The 21,040-nt window shown below is 39.2% G+C and overlaps 1 protein-coding gene across 1 annotated transcript in view; it reads left to right on the plus strand.

Annotated features, from left to right (window-relative positions):
* The first annotated feature begins 15,715 nt into the window (after nucleotides 1–15,715).
* The window catches only part of LOC127680324 (cAMP-specific 3',5'-cyclic phosphodiesterase 4B-like), a 368,713-nt gene continuing 363,388 nt past the window's right edge, over nucleotides 15,716–21,040 (plus strand). Inside the window, exon 1 of the mRNA XM_052175815.1 lies at nucleotides 15,716–15,757. Within this exon, the coding sequence (XP_052031775.1) occupies nucleotides 15,716–15,757 (42 nt within the window). The remainder of the gene's footprint in view (nucleotides 15,758–21,040) is intronic.

Here is a 21,040-nt window from a genome sequence, read left to right on the forward strand (position 1 = left end):
TCATCATTATTCCATACTGTACTAGACTCTATAGTCCTTGGGGAAAGGAATCCATTCTTTCCAACAGTGCACCCTCGGTGTCTACATAGTACATAGCTCTCTGTAGTGCTCAGGAAATAATTTTTTGAGGGAGTTGAGTGAATAATTGAATGCTTGAATAAACAGTATTTAAACTCAAAGGGATGAGTCTGTCTTGAAGCTCTCTCTCTCTCTTTTTAAGATTAGGATGCTTCCAGAGGTAAATAATCTTTTAAAATTCAAGATAAAGCAACCTTTTAACTTAGAGCTTACAGTTGTACACACAGAAGCCTATAGACCAAAGCCCAGACTGATGGAATTTTAGTTCTATTGTGTCAATTACCAGGTGAAAGACAATTCCACAGCTAAAGAACTCTAGCTCTTCTCTGTGATGAAGGAACCACCCACAGCAGAAGTTATACATGCTACTTAAGAAAATGAAGCTTGGACATCATGGTTATACTCATTTTGTGGACCATTCTGTTCTGGCTTTCAGCTTTGCCATTGAAATTGCAGAACCTTTCCCTGCTAAATAATGAACAGAGTTCTAGAAATGTGTGCAGATAGAATTGAGATGCTCTGATTGCTGATCCTCTCATCCTCTTACTCCTGCTGTCCAGGTGGCTTCATTCCATACATATCAATTATATTAGGTGCTTGCCAAACTCATGTTAAGTCCAGTTTTACAGCAAAGCCCTATTTGCAACTCTGGGAAAAGACTCAGTGTAGCAGTATAGGGCAAAACCAGAACAGGGAAGAGGGAAGGGGTGGATGGGAGAACAGGGGGAGGGAAGAGGGCTTATGGGACTTTTGGGGAGTGGGGGGCCAGAAAAGGGGAAATCATTTGAAATGTAAATAAAAAATATATCAAATAAAAAAAGTAAAAATAGAAATAGTAATTTTTTAAAGATTTTATTTATTTATTCAGCCCCTCATGTTTACTCTTTGGGAGCCTCCAAGAGTCCAGGTCAGTTGACTCTGTTGGTCTTCCTGTGGAGTCTCTGTCTTGGTCAGGTCTCTCAGTCTTTCCCCCCAACTCTTCAATAGCTCCCTGCCCCTGAACACCATCTAATATTTGGCTGTGTTTTGCCACATCTCTTTCCACTGGCTGCTGGGTGCAGCCTCTCAGAAGACAAGTTTATGCTAGGATCTTGTCTGAATGCCTAACAGTATCATTAATAGTGTCAGAGATTGGTTCTTGCCCATGGGATGGGGTCTCAACATGGGGAAGTTATTGGTTGGCCATTTTCTCTATCTCTGCTCTGTCTTTGTCCCTGTATATCTTATAGGCAGAACACATTTTGGGTGGAAGGTTTTGTGGGTGGGTTGCTGTCCTTATCCCTTCACTTGGAGTCCTGCCTATCTACAAGAAGTGGTCTGTATCCAGGAACCATATCTACCAGCCCTAGGAGTCTCAGCTAGAGTCACCCCCATAGACACGCTGGAGCTTCCCATCTCAGGTCTTGTACATGTCCTAGAGATGCCCTCCAGGCTGATTTTTGCTGAAAGGGTAGTCCTTAATGTAAAACTACATGCACCAAATGTGTTTCTTGTGCTTTATGATGCTCTGCCCAAACAGTATTATATATCACCCTATTGTTATCACAAATGAGTTTCTGCCATCTTCTAATCTTACATCTTTAGTTGACATGAACACATAGATCCACATTCCTCAATTTTTTTTTCCTGGGGCTGGGACAGAATGCTCGGCCACAAATCAAATGTCTTCTTTACAGTAGGCAATCACTACTGTGAGCATTAATGTCTAATTAATTGTATTTAACTAGAAAGTATTATGCTATTGATTCATGTGAAATATTTGGGAAATTTTTTTTACAGTTTTGTCATTTTTCTTGTGTACAGTGTATGTATTTATTTCTGAGAAAGGAAGACAAAAATTTGAGTTTCCTTAATTAATTATGAATGTTATAATTTCTCTTTTAAGTTTTATTCCTAAGAATGGAAATTTTGTGTATGTATGTATATGGGTATGTGTGTGTGTATATGGATGTGCAGGTGTAGGTATAGATATAGGTATGGATAGGTACTTGTGTGTGTGTGTGTGTTTGTGTGTGTGTATGTGTGTTTGTATAAACAAGTGGGTGACAGAGGACCTTGGGTATCATTTCTCATGAGATGTCTACGCTTTTGTTTGTGAGATAGAGTCTGTCACTGGCCTGGAACTTGCCAAGTTGACTAGGCTGGCTGGCCAGTGAGCCCCAGAGATCTACTTAGTTCTTCTTAGAGTTAGAAAAAGAAATTCTCAAATTCATCTGGAATAACAAAAAGCCCAGGATAGCTAAAACTATTCTCAACAGTAAAAGAACTTCTGGGGGAATCTATATCCCAGACCTCAAGCAATACTACAGAGCAATAGTGTTAAAAACTGCACGGTATTGGCACAGCAACAGACAAGTGGACCAATGGAATAGAATTGAAGACCCAGAAATGAATCTACACACCTATGGTCACTTGATCTTCGACAAAGGAGCAGAAAACATCCAGTGAAAAAAGATAGCCTTTTCAACAAATGGTGCTGGTTCAACTGGAGGTCAGCATGCAGAAGAATGCGAATTGATCCATTCTTATCTCCTTGTACTAAGCTCAACTCCAAGTGGATCAAGGACCTCCACGTAAAACCAGACACACTGAAACTAATAGAAAAGAAACTGGGGAAGAGCCTTGAGGACATGGGCACAGGGGGAAAGTTCCTGAAAAGAACGCCAATAGGTTATGTTCTAAGATCAAGAATTGACAAATGGGACCTCATAAAATTACAAAGTTTCTGTAAGGCTTATCCCTGTCTCTAAATTACCACACACAACTTTTTACCATACAGGTCTCAAGCTTACACTCGGGCTCTCAAACATCTAGCACTTTACCAACTCAGCCATTTCCACAGCTCCAGAAAAAAGTCATTAATGAGACTTGCATAGCAATTTTGAGTGTGAATAAACTTTGGCCAGTTTCTATCTTTTTCATCCGCCTTCCATTAACATGTGAACAACATGGCACTGTGGACAATACTAAGAAATCAGAGATATTGTATGTGTTAAATAATGTTTTCTGCATAACTTAAAGTTATCTTTAGATACTGAAACAAAGACTCAGTTCAAAAGAAAAATGTATATGTGAACTTTCACTAATGTAAGGGAAGGTGAAAGCAGCCATTACTCTGCTTCAGCACTGTAGTTTCAATCTGTACTTCTCTATAGACAACCCAAATGTGCAATGTAATTCGGGATTCTCTGAGACTCTGTGAAAGAGAAGCTTCTCACAAGATCCAAATACTCCTCAAGCTGAAGAGTACTCCCCCTCCCTTCCTCCCTTTTTCCTTCCTTCTCTCCTTCTCATTGTAAAACATCTGCTTTGTTTCTTGCTCTGGAATACCATTTATTTTCCCAGTTATCAACCATGCCACCCCTGACCCTGCTTTCTTTTCTCCTCATTTCCCAGGAAGTAACAGCTGGGTTTGTCTGCAAAGCGGGTGCCTGGTGTGAACCTGCCAACTTTTCCTAGCTCAGTGAGCTTGGATGAGTCATTTGCCCTTTCTGGATTTCAGCATTTTTACCTTTAAAATTAGAGTTGCAGATAGTGAGGATTACAAGACAGAGATGAGATGGCAGTGCCTGTCACAAATCTACTTGCATGCCATCATGTAGGTCAGTGTTGAGTCTTTGTGCAGTGTTGTTCACCAGGAATCTCTCTAGAAGCTTCTAGAAGCTTCTGATTTCTACTTTTGACTGAAAAAAACCTCCAGAAATTTCAGGAAAAAGCACAATACTCATATCTATTCATGCCAATATATTTTCCTTGCCAGGGCAAGGGTTATTAACAGCATTTGATAGGTACATCTGGAAGGCATAAAACTGTGAATATATAAAATAAGTATATAGTTTTGACAGAGACTATGAGTAATAAAAAAAAGTGATAAAATCATGTAACAGGAAAAGAAGTCAGTAAAGGCTTTACTAAAGAAGCAACATCAAAACCAAACACTAGCAAGCAAGTTAGACAAAATTCAGGGAAACACTGCAGTTTAATGGGAGAAGAAAGGCATCCTGGGTAAACTTCAAATGTTTCTGACCAAAGATCAGTGAATTAAAGGTATATGGTGAAGAATCAAGTGGGAGCCAGAAGAAGAAGCTGAGACCACAGAGGAAAGCAGTCACTAGATCTCTAGGGAGTTAGATTGCTGGTCATTTTACCAAAGGTTTTCTTGTTATCAAAATAACAGGGAATCATAAAGAATGCAAACCAGGGATGTAACAGAATGGATAACTCCTGAAAATAGATGTGGGAAGAGAAAGGATTCTTTGTTCTTTAGTCACAGAACTAAAGCTGTCCTTCACAGGGTTTGCCCATAGAGCAGCCTTCATTCATCTCTTCGCCTAAAGAGCCCACTGTCTCTTCCTGCCAGCGCTTCTCATATGTACTGTGATCCTGACACATGCCAAGGACATAGGTCTGTGAAATGGAGAATCCATTTCACATCCATTTCTTTGCTTCTGAAACTAGACAGCAGGCTTACAACGGTCAAAGGCCGTATGTCACAGTCTCTTTATATTTCAGAACCTGCAAGTCTCTGCCACTTGTTGAAATCTCATATGTGCTTTGTATTATGAGGAACTGATAGAAAAAGAGGAGCTCAGGGTTTGTGCTGGATAGAAATGTGGGCCTCTCTGGAATAACAAAAACCCAGGATAGCTAAAACTATTCTCAACTGTAAAAGAACTTCTAGGGGAATCAGTATCCCAGACCACAAGCAAAACTACAGAGCAATAGTGTTAAAAACTGCATGATATTGGCACAGTGACAGGCAGGTGGACCAATGGAATAGAATTGAAGACCCAGAAATGAATCCACACACTTATGGTCACTTGATCTTCAACAAAGAGCAGAAAACATCCAGTGGGAAAAAGATAGCCTTTTCAACAAATGGTGCTGGTTCAACTGGAGGTCAGCATGCAGGAGAATGCGAATTGATCCATTCTTATCTCCTTGTACTAAGCTCAACTCCAAGTGGGTCAAGGACTTCCACATAAAACCTGACACACTGAAACTAATAGAAAAGAAACTGGGGAAAACCCTTGAGGACATGGTCACAGGGGAAAAGTTCCTGAAGAGAACACCAATAGCTTATGCTCTAAGATCAAGAATTGACAAATGATACCTCATAAAATTACAAAGTTTCTGTAAGGGAAAGGCCACTGTCAAAAGGACAAAACGGCAACCAACAAATTGGGAAAAGATCTTTCCCTACATCCGATAGAGGGCTGATATCCAATATATAAAAAGAACTCAAGAAGTTAGACCCCAGAAAACCAAATAACCCTATCAAAAAATGGGGTACAGAGCTAAACAAAGAATTTTCACCTGAAGAACTTCGGGTGGCTGAGAAGCATCTTAAAAAATGTTCAACATCATTAGTCATTAGGGAAATGCAAATCAAAACAACCCTGAGATTTTACCTTACACCAATTAGAATGGCTAAGATTAAAAACTCAGGAGACAGGAGGTGTTGGCGAGGATGTGAAGAAAGAGGAACACTCCTCCACTGCTGGTGGGAATGCAAATTGGTGCAACCACTCTGGAAATCAGTCTGGTGGTTCCTCAGAAAACTAGGCACATCACTTCCGGAGGACACTGCTATAACACTTCTGGGCATATATCCAGAAAATTCCCCAGCATGTAATAAGGATACATGTTCCACTATGTTCATAGGATCCCTATTTATAAAAGCCCGAAGCTGGAAAGAACCCAGGTGTTCCTCAACGGAGGAATGGATACAAAAAAAAATGTGGTATATATACACAATGGAGTACTATTCAGCCATTAGAAACAATGAATTCATGAAATTCTTTGACAAATGGATGGAGCTGGAGAACATCATACTAAGTGAGGTAACCCAGTCTCAAAAAAATCAATCATGGTATTAACTCACTGATACGTGGATATTACCCTAGAAACTTGGAATACCCAAGACATAATCCACATATCAAATGATGTCCAAGAAGAACTGAGGAATGGCCCCTTGTTCTGGAAAGGCTCAGTGCAGCAGTATAGGGGAATATCAGAACAGGGAAGTAGGAAGGGATGGATGGGGCAACAGGGGGAGGGAAGAGGTCTTATGGGACTTTCGGGGAATGGGGAGCCAGAAAAGGGAAAATCATTTGAAATGTAAATAAAAAATATATCGGAAAAAAAAAAAAGAAATGTGGGCCTCACATCATGAATGCCATTTGACCACTGATATTTCTGTTGAAAGTTAGTGACATTTATTAGTGCCCCCAGAACAGTTCTAAGAGACTTGCAAACATTGCCAACTGTCTCAGAGCACAGCATTAGATTTAAATTGTGGCACGGGGCAGGCAGATGCCTAGTGGCTATATTCAGCTTCCCTTCTGTTTCTCAGAATTCTGTGTATCTTTTTAGGAAGCACTAGAAAGTCTCTAATTCTTCCTCCACCACATCTTCTCTTCGGCACTCACGAGGTAAAAACCGTGAGAGCTTTAACAACATTGGTCATTGTTTTGTAGCTGTTATAGTTTGAATTTGGAATTTCTCCTGAAGGTCCCCATTCTTAAGACTTTGTTCCCAGCCCATGGGTATTGGGTAGTGGCAGAACCTTTAAAGGATAGTGGCTAGTCAGGGGGAGGTATATAAAAGAAACTGTGTCTTGGGAGGGGGAACTAGGAATCCATCTGCTCACACTTACCTTCTGTCCATCCTGAAGTGAACACACTGCTCCTGCTAGGATTACGTGACTACAGAGGCAGGGTGTACCAGGATCATATGACCACAGACATAAACTATCAGATTGTGAGGCAAAGTGAATCTTTCCTCCTGGCAAGTTGTTTTTTCCATGTATTTTGTCAAGTGGCTGAATTTAACCAGGAATTCGAGACCAGGAAGTCAGCTCACTACTGCTGTGGCAGCTGCCAGATTTCAGAAGCCTTTTGAATTGGTTTATAGGAAGAAGTTAGAAGACTATGAAAAAGTAGACTAGAGAAAGATTGGAATAATAGAAGTGGCTTTCATGGCAGCTCTGGCAAGAACTCAGCATACTGTGAGGCCCATGGTTGGTAAAATTGGTGCTAATGAGGCTTCAGATAGAAATGAAGACTACTGAGGGTAAGAATAGAGACCAACATATGTAAACTTCAGAGAGGACTTCTCTACATTTTGTGCATGCTCTGAAAGTTTGCATGAGATCGAATATAAAAAAGATGGAGGAATCAATGGAGAGAAAACTTCTAGGCAACACAGTATTGTCAGTGGCATAGCTATCACTGGCCCTTTAAGCCAGTAAGAATTAGGAACGAAAAAGCAAGCCGATAAGTTTGAAAACCTTGCAGTTTTAAATTAAAATAAATAAAAGTATGAATATATTTAAAGTTACAGTTAAGGAGAGTATGATTAGTAGCCTTAAAAAGAAATGTCTCAAAGTTTACTGGTACAGCTTGGTAGGTAACTTGACGGTACCACAGGAATTTGCAGGATTTGACCCAGCACAAGTTCAGAACTTACAAGGTATAAACTCACTGCAAAGGCTTTCATTTGAAAAGCAAGCCCTTGTGTGCCTTGTTTCCACAGATGCAGAAGAAATAGTTTTTTTTCCCTGGGCTTAGCTTTTCTGATTTTTTTTTCTTTTTCCTTTCCTTTCTTTTCTTTTCCTTTTTATTTTTTCTTCCTTTTTTATAGCTTTAGTGTCACCCAGAGGCCACTGTAGCCACAGTGCTAGCAAGGACCTTGCAGCAGCAGACCATGACCTCCTCCCTATGATGCTGGCATGGTGATTCTCAGGCACACAGAAAGTAAGAGTCATGCCTCATGGAAGTTTTAAAAGGAGGCTTGGGGGGCTACAGAGTGTGTGACAGGATGGCCCCACAAACGATACAGGGCAAAGTGAGATGGAAGCTCAGAGCCGGAGACAGATGCTGCAGTGGTGCTTTCACAGAGTGAAAAATGTCACTCAAAGGGAATACCTAAGAAAAAAAACTGCAGGGGCTAAGCAGGGCCAGTCCCAGAGGGTACTCAGGTCATGCCACCATCTGCCCTGGATGGTAGATGCTGAGCTAGAAGGTTTAAGATTTTGTTGTGCCAAGTTTGGGGCCTGCTTTCCTTCTACATTTTCACTCTCCCCCTTTTGGAATGGAAACAATTTTTCCATGCCACCGTTTGTTGAAATTATGTAAGGTATTTTTATAGTGGCTTCCAGCTGAATCACCTTGAGTGTGAGAGGAGAATTTGGACTTGGACATTTGAGTAATGTTGGAACTGTTAAAACTTTTGGGCCTCTGGGAGATGCTTAAACAACACACATTTCGATGTGAGATAGAGAGGGAGCTTTGAGGGAAAAGAACAGAATGCTCTACTTTGGAACTGAACCATTTACCAAAGGTAACACATAACACAAAGGCTCATGTGTTAAAGCTTGGTCTCCAGTCTGTGATATTACTGGGCGATGATGAAATCGTCGAGAGGTAGAACACTGTGAGAGGATGTGACTCCATTGAAGGTGGGTCCATGGCTGGAAGACTGAGATCTCAACCCTTTCTTCTCACCTTTTGCATTCTGATCACTGTGAGGCTAACATATCCTCCACTAAGACCCTGCTGTGGTGTCTTAAGATACTATAGTCTCAAGGTAATATGACCATGTGACAGTGGGATTGAAATCTCTAAAACTAAAAGCCAACATAACTCCTCTTTATAAGTTGTCTACCTCAGGCAGCCTGTCACAGTGGGAAAGTGACTAGACAATAGGGTTAGGGTTTAACCTGCATAACTAAGAGACAATTTATGTCATTATATTATTTCAATACATAAAATAGTAACAAGTGCTACTAGTTTATTTTCACAGAATAGGGAAAAAAATCAATTCCTTAAAACTTTCCTACTTAGCATTTCCTGAACCGAAAAATCTCTAAGAAATCCATTAACTATAATTGATGCAAGAAGAAGCATGGGACCAATGAGCCACTTTCTCTCTGCCCTGTTATTCTTGGAAATGAACATCCAGCCACATGACTGTGTACTAAAGATTCCTTTGTGTCAACATGGGCATTGATTTCAAGCTTGTACCTGATTAGCAATTTACAAAGAAAATACTTAATGGCAGAATTTGCTCTAAAGTGTTTGTTCATGAGATGGGCTTGCCCAGAGCCCCAGTTAATACAGCTTCTTTGCTTCTAGACACCATTAAAGCATGCCATCATCTCTGCTACTAATAATTTCCTAAGGCACAGTAATAATTTTAATTCTTGTTATAAGAAATTTTAGTGCTTAGTCTCAACAATCCCTGATGGTTTTTCTTGATTGAGCAAGATGAATTTACTCCAAAAAGAATCTTGCTTCTAAATAGGGGTTATACATTATAAGCTGTCATACATTTTTTATTGTTGTTTTGAGAAAGGTCTCTGCTATATAGCTCTGGCAGGCCTGGTACTTTCTAGTAGCCCTACTACATTGAATGTTCAATAGTCCTCTTGCTTCATCCTCGAGTGTTGATATAGGAATATGACACTCAGACTGTCAAGGATTTATATTCCATGTAAATAATGACATCATCTCACATTGACCATTCATATGACATCATCTCACACCGACCATTCATATGACATCATTGTACAACAACCATTTATCTATTTGTTTGTTTCTGCCACAGTTCACTGGAAAGCAGCAGTGATCAGACATACTAATTCCAGAATGACCAGTAGATGCAAATTCAAAGGAGGATTTTAGTGCAAACTTATCCTAAAACTTTTCTATCTGAGGGCTGGTTTTTATAGTTTGTACTTATTTTCACTAGTTACTGGAAATTCCATCAGATTAATAAACTTTACAGCTATAATGCTCCAAATCTTTTGTCTGGTATTTGAGACCAATGGCCTTAAGTTTAGTATGCAAGTATTCCTAGAAGGACTTAGAGATGGAAGTGAAGATGGATATTCAGGTCTTCTGTGCTCTTGTTCCTTCCTCCTATTCATATTATGTTAGATATTAGCCCCAATAAAAAATAGATTGGTTTTTTTAACACTAGACTTCATGCCAACAATTTTATATTGCTATAAAGCTAAGACTTTTTATTTTTATTTTTATTTTATTCATTTTCTTTTTATTTAATTTTATTTTTTTATTTTCTGAGTTAAGAAACAATAGAAAACCATGCTCTTGCTTTCTTATCTATTGCTCTTATGTCATAAGGAAATAATCTCCTCTATGGATATTATGAAACATCGCTGTATGGATCTCCTCTATGGATATTATGAAACATCGCTGTATGGGGCATTAAGCTAGAAGGAGCTATAGCAACTGAAACACAAAGACATTCCACATCAGCTAAGTATTTGCTATACACAAATGTATTCTGGAGCATCACTCTGGCCCAGTGACTGCTGATGCCAGTCATCACTCTGGCAAACCCTTAACTCTCTTCTAAACACACTCTGGGTGAAGATAGGAAGGTCTGTAAGGAAGTGTTAGAGAAGTAAGTTAGTGGTCTGCTGAAAATGAATCATCACATCTAGATAGTAGTGTGGAGGTGTCTTCAGTAAAGTGAAGGAAACTCTACTCCAGCTAGCAAAATGAAGGGGTTTAATACAATGTCCTGATTATTAAGCTTTTAGATAATAAAAATATTGAGGAACCACTAGGTAGCTCAAAGTTTTGCTAGTTGTTAGCAGCTAGCTTCTTAAGGGAAGAAAGCAGGTGGTGTAACAAGAGCTTTAAAATGAACCACTAAGGCTTTAAAATGAGGATGGAGAAGATGGGACGTCATTTTTTCCTTGTGCCAAAGCACTTGCTCACTCCTAGAGAAGAGCCAGCATTAGCACACCACCTCAGAGCAGGCGTGAATGCCCAGTGTGACTCATCAGGAAAGCAGCAGCACTTAAAGGAAGATTGCAGTCAAGGGTCCAGATAAGGTGTTAAAGAGGACCTTTGCCCTTGTCCTTCATTACACACTGTCACCATGTGGAAGAGTGGAGTGGGGGGATGGCGAAGGACATCTGTCTTGTCACTGTAAGTTCTACACATCACCAGCTGCTGAGCTGGAGAAAGAAGAGGTGTGAGGTAAAGCAGCAAGCTGGGGTTATAGACTCAGCGAGCTTTATCTGGGGAGAGAAAAATAGATCTGACATTGCACATGGAAAATGGTATCAGAGTAAAATTCAAACCAGTTCATTTCCATCAGTGTCAACATGTAGAAGGTTACATTAGCCAACAACAGAAGCAAAATGTTACTGCTTATCATCTCTAGAATAAAAGAAAACAATTAAACTGGGAGAAGTACTATTTCTCTGGCCCTACATAACACCTTCACTTCCCATTTCTGTATGGCTTGGTCAAGTGTGACTATGGTGTGGGCTTTTAAAATGACTGTTACTGTCTACCCAAATTCCAGTCTGTTCTCATACTCATCACAATAACTAACCTTCCAAAGTAAAAGTCACAGTGCTGCTAGGTATCCAGCACTTCTTCATTCTGTGTGCCCTTTGAGCCCCTGTAGAGAAAATGCCCAGGAGAAAGACCAGTTATGCAAACAATACCTCATTCCTTGTAGCTTGCAGAATCCTGTGAAGAGCATATACAAGTTTTAAAGGACTTTTAAAGAGGTAAACTACAAAGAGAAGTTATTTTAACATTTTTTTTCACAACTAGAAAAGTTTTAGTCATCATCTTGGGAATTCTTAGAAGTACTTTAGGTTTGTTTATTTTTCTTGTTGTTGAGACAGGAATTTGTAATGTATTTTACGTTGGCCTGCCTTGAACTTGGTATGTATCGGAGACTGGCCTTGAATTATTGATCCTTCTGCTTCCAATTGCTGGCTGGGATTGCAGGCATGTGCTATCACCCTTGTCAAGGACTATGGGAGAAGAAGAAGAGAGAGCAGGAAAGGGAAATAAGATAAGCTGATGGGAATCAAAAGGATGGAAATACAATTATATGTACTCATTTTCAAACCCTGTCAGCCTAAATGAGATGCAACTGAAACCACCACCCCATAATAATATGACATGAACAGTTCAGGTAACACTGAAAGTCATTGTTCCTTACAGTTGATACATATTGATAACAATGTCTAAGTAAGTAAAAGCAAGCCTTTTTCACCTGTCCCTTATAAACTGCCTGGATCTTGCTAACAGCATTTCCAAAAGGAACACATGGAGTGATACTTTGTTTTTATTTTGGCCAATGTTGCAAATGAACATTAAAGGGATCCATTTTGAATATTTTAACACATTTACTAGTATAATAACAAAAGCAGGTGACTTAAAAAGATACTGAAATTTTCACTTGCTCAGATTTAAAGCAAATATTATAAGTGACATGATGGATTATCTTCGATTGAGATTATTCTTCCATTATAATGTTTGCATCTCAATAAACAGATTGCTATATGCTTCATAATATTTCTACACTTAGCTTCTCAGAATCCAGGGTAGGATCAAAATCACTACTCATGAGTGAGGATGGGAAACCATTTCTACTTCCTGAAAGCAACATGAGACAAACCTGCTGAGCCACTCTCAGAGCACTAAAATCACTGTAGAGATGGATGTTGTTCATTTATTCCTTAAACAGTGTTTGTGGAGAGCCTGCTTATAGACACAGAATGACACCTTATGCTAGGCACAAGGGCACAGGAGGGATATAAATGTTCCCAGTCCTTGCAAAATTTTGAGAGTAAATCTGATCAGTCAGGACCCTAAAATGAAATCAACTATACTCCCAAAGGGAGTACAAGAGAGATAATTGAGATACTATTTGCAAAAGATACCAAAGTTCAGACTGCTAAGGAAGGGCAGTGGGTTATGTTGAAAGTAGCAACAGAGGGAAGCTGCTTCTGCTTCTGCCCTTAGAGGGAAGTCTGTGGGAGCTGAGTTCCAGAGCAAAGTTTCATGGCCATTATTCCACTGTGGCCACCATAGAGGGACCTCTACTTCTTCCTACCCTCCAGTGTCTATCTCTGTAACTGTGTTCTGTAGGCTGTAGTCATTCCCGGGTCAGAAATCCAGAGGGACGATAGACACCATCCCTGCAGAGCAGCCTTCCCAAATGAGAAGGAGAAGAGGGGAGCTGGACAGTCAGGCGAGAGCACAAAATCATGCGTCTCTCCTGCTTGCCTTTAAAAAAATGTTGGCTTTTTAAAAAAAATAATTTGGTAAATTGTCATGTAATTTGAAGTCTTGCTTTTCCCTTGCTAGGATGAGTTCATTGTTAAAGGTACAGGAATTTGTGCTCCAAGCTCTAACATTCAAATAATTCAAATACATAAAATTTATTTCCACAGTGAAGGCCTTACAAAAGTACTCCCGCTCCTCAAAAAGATTTAACATTATCCGAAGCACTTTATCTTTCTATCTGTAAGGGTATTTTTATAATCATATTTCCATCCATTTATGTTACAATCTTGAGATATCAAATTCAGATTTATTATCTCTATACCTAATCGTATTAACCAATTATTCTATCCTTTTGTCAACCATCTATCATCTATTGATCATCTATCTTTTGGCTGTCTCTCTTGTTTATCATGTCTCTATTATCTGTGTCTGTCTATTTATCTATTACCTGTCAATCATCCTGTCATCTCACATCTATCTACGTATCTATTTATCTTTTATATACCATGGTGCTGGGTTTTTAATATTTCAAAAACTATATTGTTCTGAACTATCTCCATGAAACATACTTTCCTCATCATGTAATAGCAACACCTACTCCCCCACCCCACTCCCCCATCCCCCCACCCCCTGTAACTCTTAGCCAGTTCCCACTGTTAGCATTATACACAGCCCTTTAACATTCTTTGCTATGTTAAATTTTTCACAGACTTTTATTTATTTATTGAGTCCTTTATACTGCATTTAGGCCTACATTTAACTGATGTTTTAATATAGGAATATGAGCATTCATTTGTTTCAGGTAAGCATTATAGAACTATCAGATTGACTGAAACTCAATGATTTGAGATCTTTGCTTGCCTGCTTTTAATCAGCTTCCAGCTGCCTTACAATCAAAACTTTAAACTTCTTCTTGCTGCTGTTTGGTCAGTATGAGAAGAACATCATGTCTGTCATTATTGCTATAGACAAAAAGGATTCTTCAGTATACATTTCTGTAGGATTTTTTCTCTTGCACACCTACAAAGGCAACGCTCCTCCTACTTCCTATCAGCACTGAAAGTGTCACTGCCAATTCCTGCATAATGCAGTCAAATTATGTGTTAGCAATTCAACCCTGGTTTCCTGGGTGACTGTACAATACCACTACTTAGTATGCCTACTCACGCAGCTGCAGTCCCATCGAGCTTTTAATTTATGTATATCTTCATGGAGGAGAAGCCACATATTCATATCAAGCATATATTAAGAGATGAAATGTATAGAGTGAAACCCAGACAGGGCTCCGTGAGCACAGCAACAATGCATGGCGCTTTGAAGCCAGGGTCTCCTAATGGACACTTCCTGGATTCGATTTTCTGCTTCCAGTGAAGTTCTGCAGACTCAGAATTCCTTGGATTCTCTTGGCATCTCTTGTGAGATGGGGCTTCCTCTGGAGCTTGTGGAGCAAGGTATACCTTAAATGTTGGTGATACTGGGATTCTGTGTCCTTTCCGCTGATCTACATAAGATAAATGTCATCAACTGAAGCATGTCTACTACAAATGACCTGATGTGACATAAGCTAGGAAATCCCACTCTTTCCAAGTACTGATCGCTGAAGTTGACTATGACAAGTACTGCTTGTACGATTTCCATGTGTGTGTGTGTGGGGGGGGGACTACGGGACTAGAGTACTAGGAAGTCATATTCTTTAAATTCAACATCTTAGCTATCTTTACTCTTTTATCCAAGCCAAATAATTTTTCTGACCCTCTGTTCTCTCATTAGGCAAAAAGACACCAGCAGATTCCCTTCTTGCCTGCTCTCTTCTCTCTCTCACCCCCTCCCTCTTTCTCCCTTCCTTTTTCTCTCCTCCTTCACTCCTTTCTCAGTTCTGGGGTTTGAACATAACACCAGACTCTTATACTTGCTGAGCAAGAACTTTACCACCAAGCTTCATCTCCAATCCCAAAGCATGGCAATAGTGCTCTATACCTTGTAGAAATAGCATGAAATATTTTGTGGGAACATACTTTTTGAATTACAAAGACTCATACAAATATATACTATTGTTATTAATATTTTGATATGAGGCTTTGCTTTGTCATTCAGGCTGGTCTAGATCTTTTTGTCTTAGCCTCTGAGTGCTGGGGTTACAGGTGTGTGTGCCATATATCTGGCAGATTTTCATATTCTTCCTCTCCATTAGTTACCTGAGAGCATAATTATCAGCTCCTATTCTTATTCTCTTCTTAGATCTTTGTGCCATTTTCTTGGCTTCTTCTTCTTTTTTCAGTCTCTCTTTTCAGAATGTAAAGTTAAGCTTGCTAATATGTGCTACTTGCTTGTACACATGCTACACAGATACACACACACACACACACACACACACACACACACACCATGTGTTAGGTGAAGGAATGTATCATGTTTTTACTTAACTATGTGTCCGTAAAGAGAGCTGCCCTTTCATGTGTGCTCTTTCTTCTGTAGGTCTAATCTGACATCAGAAAAGCTGCACCAAACAGCAGGCATCTCCAGAGGAGCTGCAGGCATCCCCAGAGGGGCTGCTTCCCACAGCTATAATGAAGAAGAGTAGGAGTGTGATGGCGGTGACCACAGATGATGTAAGTAGTGGCAGGGACTGTCAGGGACAGCTGCCACCTTTCTGCACTCTGTTCAATCAGTTCAATCAGCCTCTCCAGAGGTCCACAAAAGGCATGCCTCATGCCATCACTCTGTGAACTTATGTTCTGATGACAGAAACATCACTAGTACCTGACCCAGCATTCTGTGAAATGGAGAGCAGGAATAATTTCTCTTTTTACCACCTGGGCTGATTCATCTTTCCACAGTGTTCCAGCCGCTGCCATTAATGGCATTCCCATACTTTCAGCCAGGTGCAGCAAACTCCTGAAAATCACTTCCCCTGTCAGAGTCATTAGCACTAAGAAGGTTGGGTCGCACATACTAGGTTTGTGGGTACTCCTCAGGCCAGCTCATGAGCCTAACCTCGGTGCTTATCAGAAATGCAGTATTTCAGGCCACATCTCAGAACTATTAATTGTGCTGTCTCAAAAAAGATCCCAAAATGTCAATTATGGTTGAGAAGCCTGACTCCCCTTTGAAGTCTATACACATACAGTCTTTATAGCTTTGGTTCTGGTCAGCTGATATTGCTTATCTCCTTGCCTTCAATTGACCACCCCTTTGATAGAGCACCTTTCACTGTACAATCCTTGCTCAATTATTCATTAAAATTGATATAAAATTATATAACACTAATCAGATGGGCGAAAAGGAAGTACAGACAAGAAGAAAAATAGGTGATATTGTTCTCCTTCTGTGAGAAGCCAGAGGAACATGGAGTTTGCTGTGATCATGTGACTGTTTTTAACCTTTGCTCCTATTTCATTTATTCTTTGCTTCATTTTCTTCTTCCTTCCTTCCTTCATTTTTTCCTGCTTTTTATTGGGGGTGACAGGTTTCTCAGTATAATCTTGGATGTCCTAGAAGTTGATCTGTGGATCAGGCTGGCCTTGAACTCAGAGATTCACCTCCCTCTGCCTCCCAAGTGCTGAGATTAAAGGCTTGTGCCACAATTGCCCAACTTGAATTCTTATTTCACAGACAGAAGGAAAGCCTATAGAAGATTATTTTCTACTTAGTGTAAAAATTGTAGCTTAAGGGTTTGCCCAGTCTTTGGACACATCTCCATGTTCAGAAGGCATGTGAGCAAAGCAGGGAACTCCCCCTTCAAGTCTGTTATACCAGAAAGGGAAGAGAGAGGGGTCAGAGTCCTCAGGTCCCGTAGTGCTGGATTCCTCCCGTGCTGTCCTTCCTACCAGCCCTGCCTGTGGCTTAGGGATCCTTTCCCTAGGCCTTTGACTTTCGGTCACACATAATTTGCCTTTTACTTTCCGATTTTCTCACACTGGTGACCAACAGTTGTGTTTAGATTGCTGTGCTCTGCTTAAAACATCAACAGGGAAAATTCTGGAAGTGAAAAAAAATCTTTTTTTGTTGTTAAAAATAAATTTAGTGTTGCCTCTTAATACAGTTTATATGCCATTCTGAATTATTTTTGACATTCTGATTTATTTTAAAGGCTAAAATGGAGCAAAATTCATTATTGATAGACAAATATGATTATCCCAAAAGAGAATTAGAAAAGTTACAGTGGTCTATAGAGGGAAAAATGCACTTGCAAAACTATGCATAAAAGAAGAAATTTAGTCATTTTTTATCAAAACTACAATGGATAAATAGTACATAGGTTTTATGTCTCCAAGGTGCAGTCTTTAACCACCTGTCACTAGTCTGCATGGAAATGAGCTATAAACAAAGTTGATGTCAGATTGTAAATCTATATGTGCAAATATTAAGAAATAAAAACGTTCATCAATAATTTTTATATAGAGTACATATTAAAATGGCAACACATTGGATATATTGAGTAAACTGGTTTGTTAAAGATAATTTCTATTTCCTTGAACTCTCCATGACTCCTAGAAATTTAAACAACACATATTTAATCTTGCCTTGGAAGTTTAGCGCTAAGCTAGCACTTTTTCTCTTCCATTCAGCCTCCCAACCATAGCACAGACCATGTTGTATGTTTCTCAGTCTCTTCTGTCTCACTGGAACAGCAGAAACTTATTTTGATGTTCTGCTCTCTTAAATTAAGCCTTTGTCCTAAGTCAGATACAGCTCGTTATATTTTAATTTATTTTAACTCATCATCTTTTTATTCAGTGATTTAAATATCTACCCAATGACACATAAAGACTACATACACAATGTGTATCAAACACAGCTCTGGGTTCTGGATGAAAATTCAGCAATAAATTAGCACGTTTTTATCCACTATGGCCTTGCTTTCCTGAGGGAAAGTGGAAATAAGTTAATAAATTATAAAACAATCCCCTCTGTGGTAAGAGTTGCATAGAAATTGATTGGACGAGCAAAGAATGATTGTGTGTGAGGGCAGAGAATTCATGGAAGGACCATGAAAGGGGAAGACATGGAAGACAGTGAGGGAGTGGGTCGTAAGATTTGGGGGAGGAATTTTTGGTAAGGGGAATAGCAAGTGAAAAGACCTTTACCTCAGGCAAGACACCTGCTTGGGGCTGTGGAAGGCATGTATGAATAACTGTAGTTCTGTCTATATGCCACTCAATGTGCATGAGATCTTTAACAGGTGACAGTAACACACAAGTCTTAAGTGTTCACAAGTGTATGTGTTCACTGCTTATTATTTGAAACGTGACTTATAGAGGTAGTAATTATGTGCAATCTAAGTACTGAAGTTGTGATTAATTATGACTAAAGAGATTAAAGGGTAGGAGGGAGCTGCAGGTCATAGGAGGAGGAAAGAGGAATATGACTAAAGACTAAGAAGAACCTGGAAATATGTGTAAAAGTGAAAAAGAGGGAATGATAGTAACTTCAAAAATAGATATAAATTATGTAAGGTGTACAGTTCAGTGTTTATGTATCTAGATATCATGCAACTGTCTCTCCATGTGTCTGTGTATTTGCATGTCTGTGTGTTTGTGTATCTGTTTGTCTGTGTCTGTGTGTCTGTCTGTCTTTCTCACACACACACACACACACACACACACAAACACACATACACATCTACATATATGTAATAGAACCAAAAGGCAAACATCTACACTGATGCCCCAGTTACAGGGTCATACTAACTTACCAACAAGTTAAAATGTACTGTTTTGAAGTCTTTCCTTGAATTAAAACTGTGCGTTTCAGAAGCCCTTGGTGAGTGTGAAACATGTCATCATAAAGAAACACAATGAAACAGCTTTTCAGAAACTAAATTAAATTCTGAAAACACTATTACTTTCAGAACAATCATTATTTCCAGAGCTATTTATAATTACCCCAAATTCCACATTTATACTTATAATTTATAGACTGCTCCTTTACCCAAACTACTAACAACCTCAAAGTTGAATTTGGTTGTTTCTCAATTGATGAACTTGTCATTTGGTCTGATTTTCCTATTTTTAGCCATCATAATTCTGACCAGCTCTGTGCTATTCATTGACCAACTATCTTTGGGGAAAGAAACATTAATTTTAATGTTAGTTCTGGTAATCACAATTTTACATTACTGCTCAAAATTCATACTTTCCTAAATTCACCTTATGCCTGAATAATGTTTGAAGAAATAACCACTTTTGGATTCTCCTCATATTCCTGAAAAATTACTTGTTTAAAAGTCATTATTCTTGCTAATGTAATTACTAAAGTAAAAAGCTAGTGTAGACACCTAAATTATTAAGGTATTCTGATCAGAGGGCAAAGGACTAATCTGTGTCTTTGTCTCATTTCAAAATCAAGTCAGAACTACTGACACTTGATTACTAATGTTTCATTTTTCTAAAAGAGAAAAGTATTCTAGACTTAATCAGAAAGCCCTGGTATCCGGCAGTGTAACTGAATGCTGTCTTTATTTCTTTACTTCAGATGGTGTTTCTTATCAGTTTGAGGTTTTGTCTTCTAGAAAGCTGTGATTTTTCATTACATGTGTATTTGATGCTAGGCATACAGTTTTCTAGCCTTCAGTGTGTTCTTATATATTTATATTTAATCTTCACTAAGATTTTGTATTTCCAGTGTCTCTTCAGGGACTTTTAAAGTATTTTAAAGAAAGAAGCATATATACCAAGTATTTTCCTCTGTTTCTAATTTTTTCTCTCTCTTATATACACACAAACACATACACACACACACACACAAACACACCACCCCCAAGATGCAGTAAATACTTGACCTACAATATATGTAACTATTTACTAGGCATTAAACCTGATCTTTGTATATTCTAAAGTCTTTCATACTCTGGAAGATTGAAGATTGTGTCAATTTCTTATCACCAAGCAGTGCTTATATTGAATTTTAAAGAGATGGTATTTCAAAATTGTTATAAAATATAAGAAAATAGAATATTTATTTCTAAGAACAGGGGATGGAGCTGCTGAAAATTGTCCTGTCTTTTCTTGCCCAGATTTCTGTCATCAGAATATGACTTTATCCATTGGCTCTGATGCCAAGAGCCCGAAATCTCAAACACTCAAGAGGCTGGGACAGGATGGCAAGTTCAAGGCCACCCTGGACTTTGCACTGAGTTCAAGAGCAGTCTGGGTAGCTCAGTGAGGCCTTAACTCAAGATAAATTATAAGAGACTGAAGAGACTGGAGTTATAGCTGTTATTTAAGAATGTCTGCTCCGCTTCCAGACAGGACTCAAGTTTGGTTCCCAGCACCCATATCAGGCCACTCACAGCCACCTGTAACTGTAGCTCCAGGGGATCCAATGTCCTCTTCTGTAATTTTTCTGGTATGAGGAATATTTTCAGGACAACAGAATAATTATCAGCTGAGCAGCCTTGTCCGGATGACAGGATCCTCTCTAGTGGGTGGTGATACATGTTAGTAGTAAAAGTCACAGCCTTTGGAGCACTGGTTCATCTCAGAGGCCACTGCATGTGCCAGCAGCACCTTCTTCTTTGGACTGATGAAAATAGTGCATCAAGCAGACAGACACCCATTTGGGATGTCCACTTCCAGATGTACCGGGAACACAGGAGACATGGGCAGCGTTGAGTGACTCTTCCCTGCTGTCATAATGCTTTTGTCCTGACACTTGAATTCCATTCATGTTGGTTTTAGGCACAGACTTGAATAGGGCTCTTCAGGATTTCAGGATGTCCATCTCCTCTATCTCCGAATTCTTGAATACTTCAGTAATAACAAGACAGCAACATTACCAGCCATGAGGATTGTATACGTGAATAGGATCAACCGGCCAACTCTTATTACCAACAATCTGATATCTTAACACAGCCAATTTTTTTTGCTTTAAAAATCAGTAATTTTATATTT

Source organism: Apodemus sylvaticus, chromosome 3 (assembly GCF_947179515.1).
Source record: "Apodemus sylvaticus chromosome 3, mApoSyl1.1, whole genome shotgun sequence".
NCBI classification, from domain to species: Eukaryota; Metazoa; Chordata; class Mammalia; order Rodentia; family Muridae; genus Apodemus; species Apodemus sylvaticus.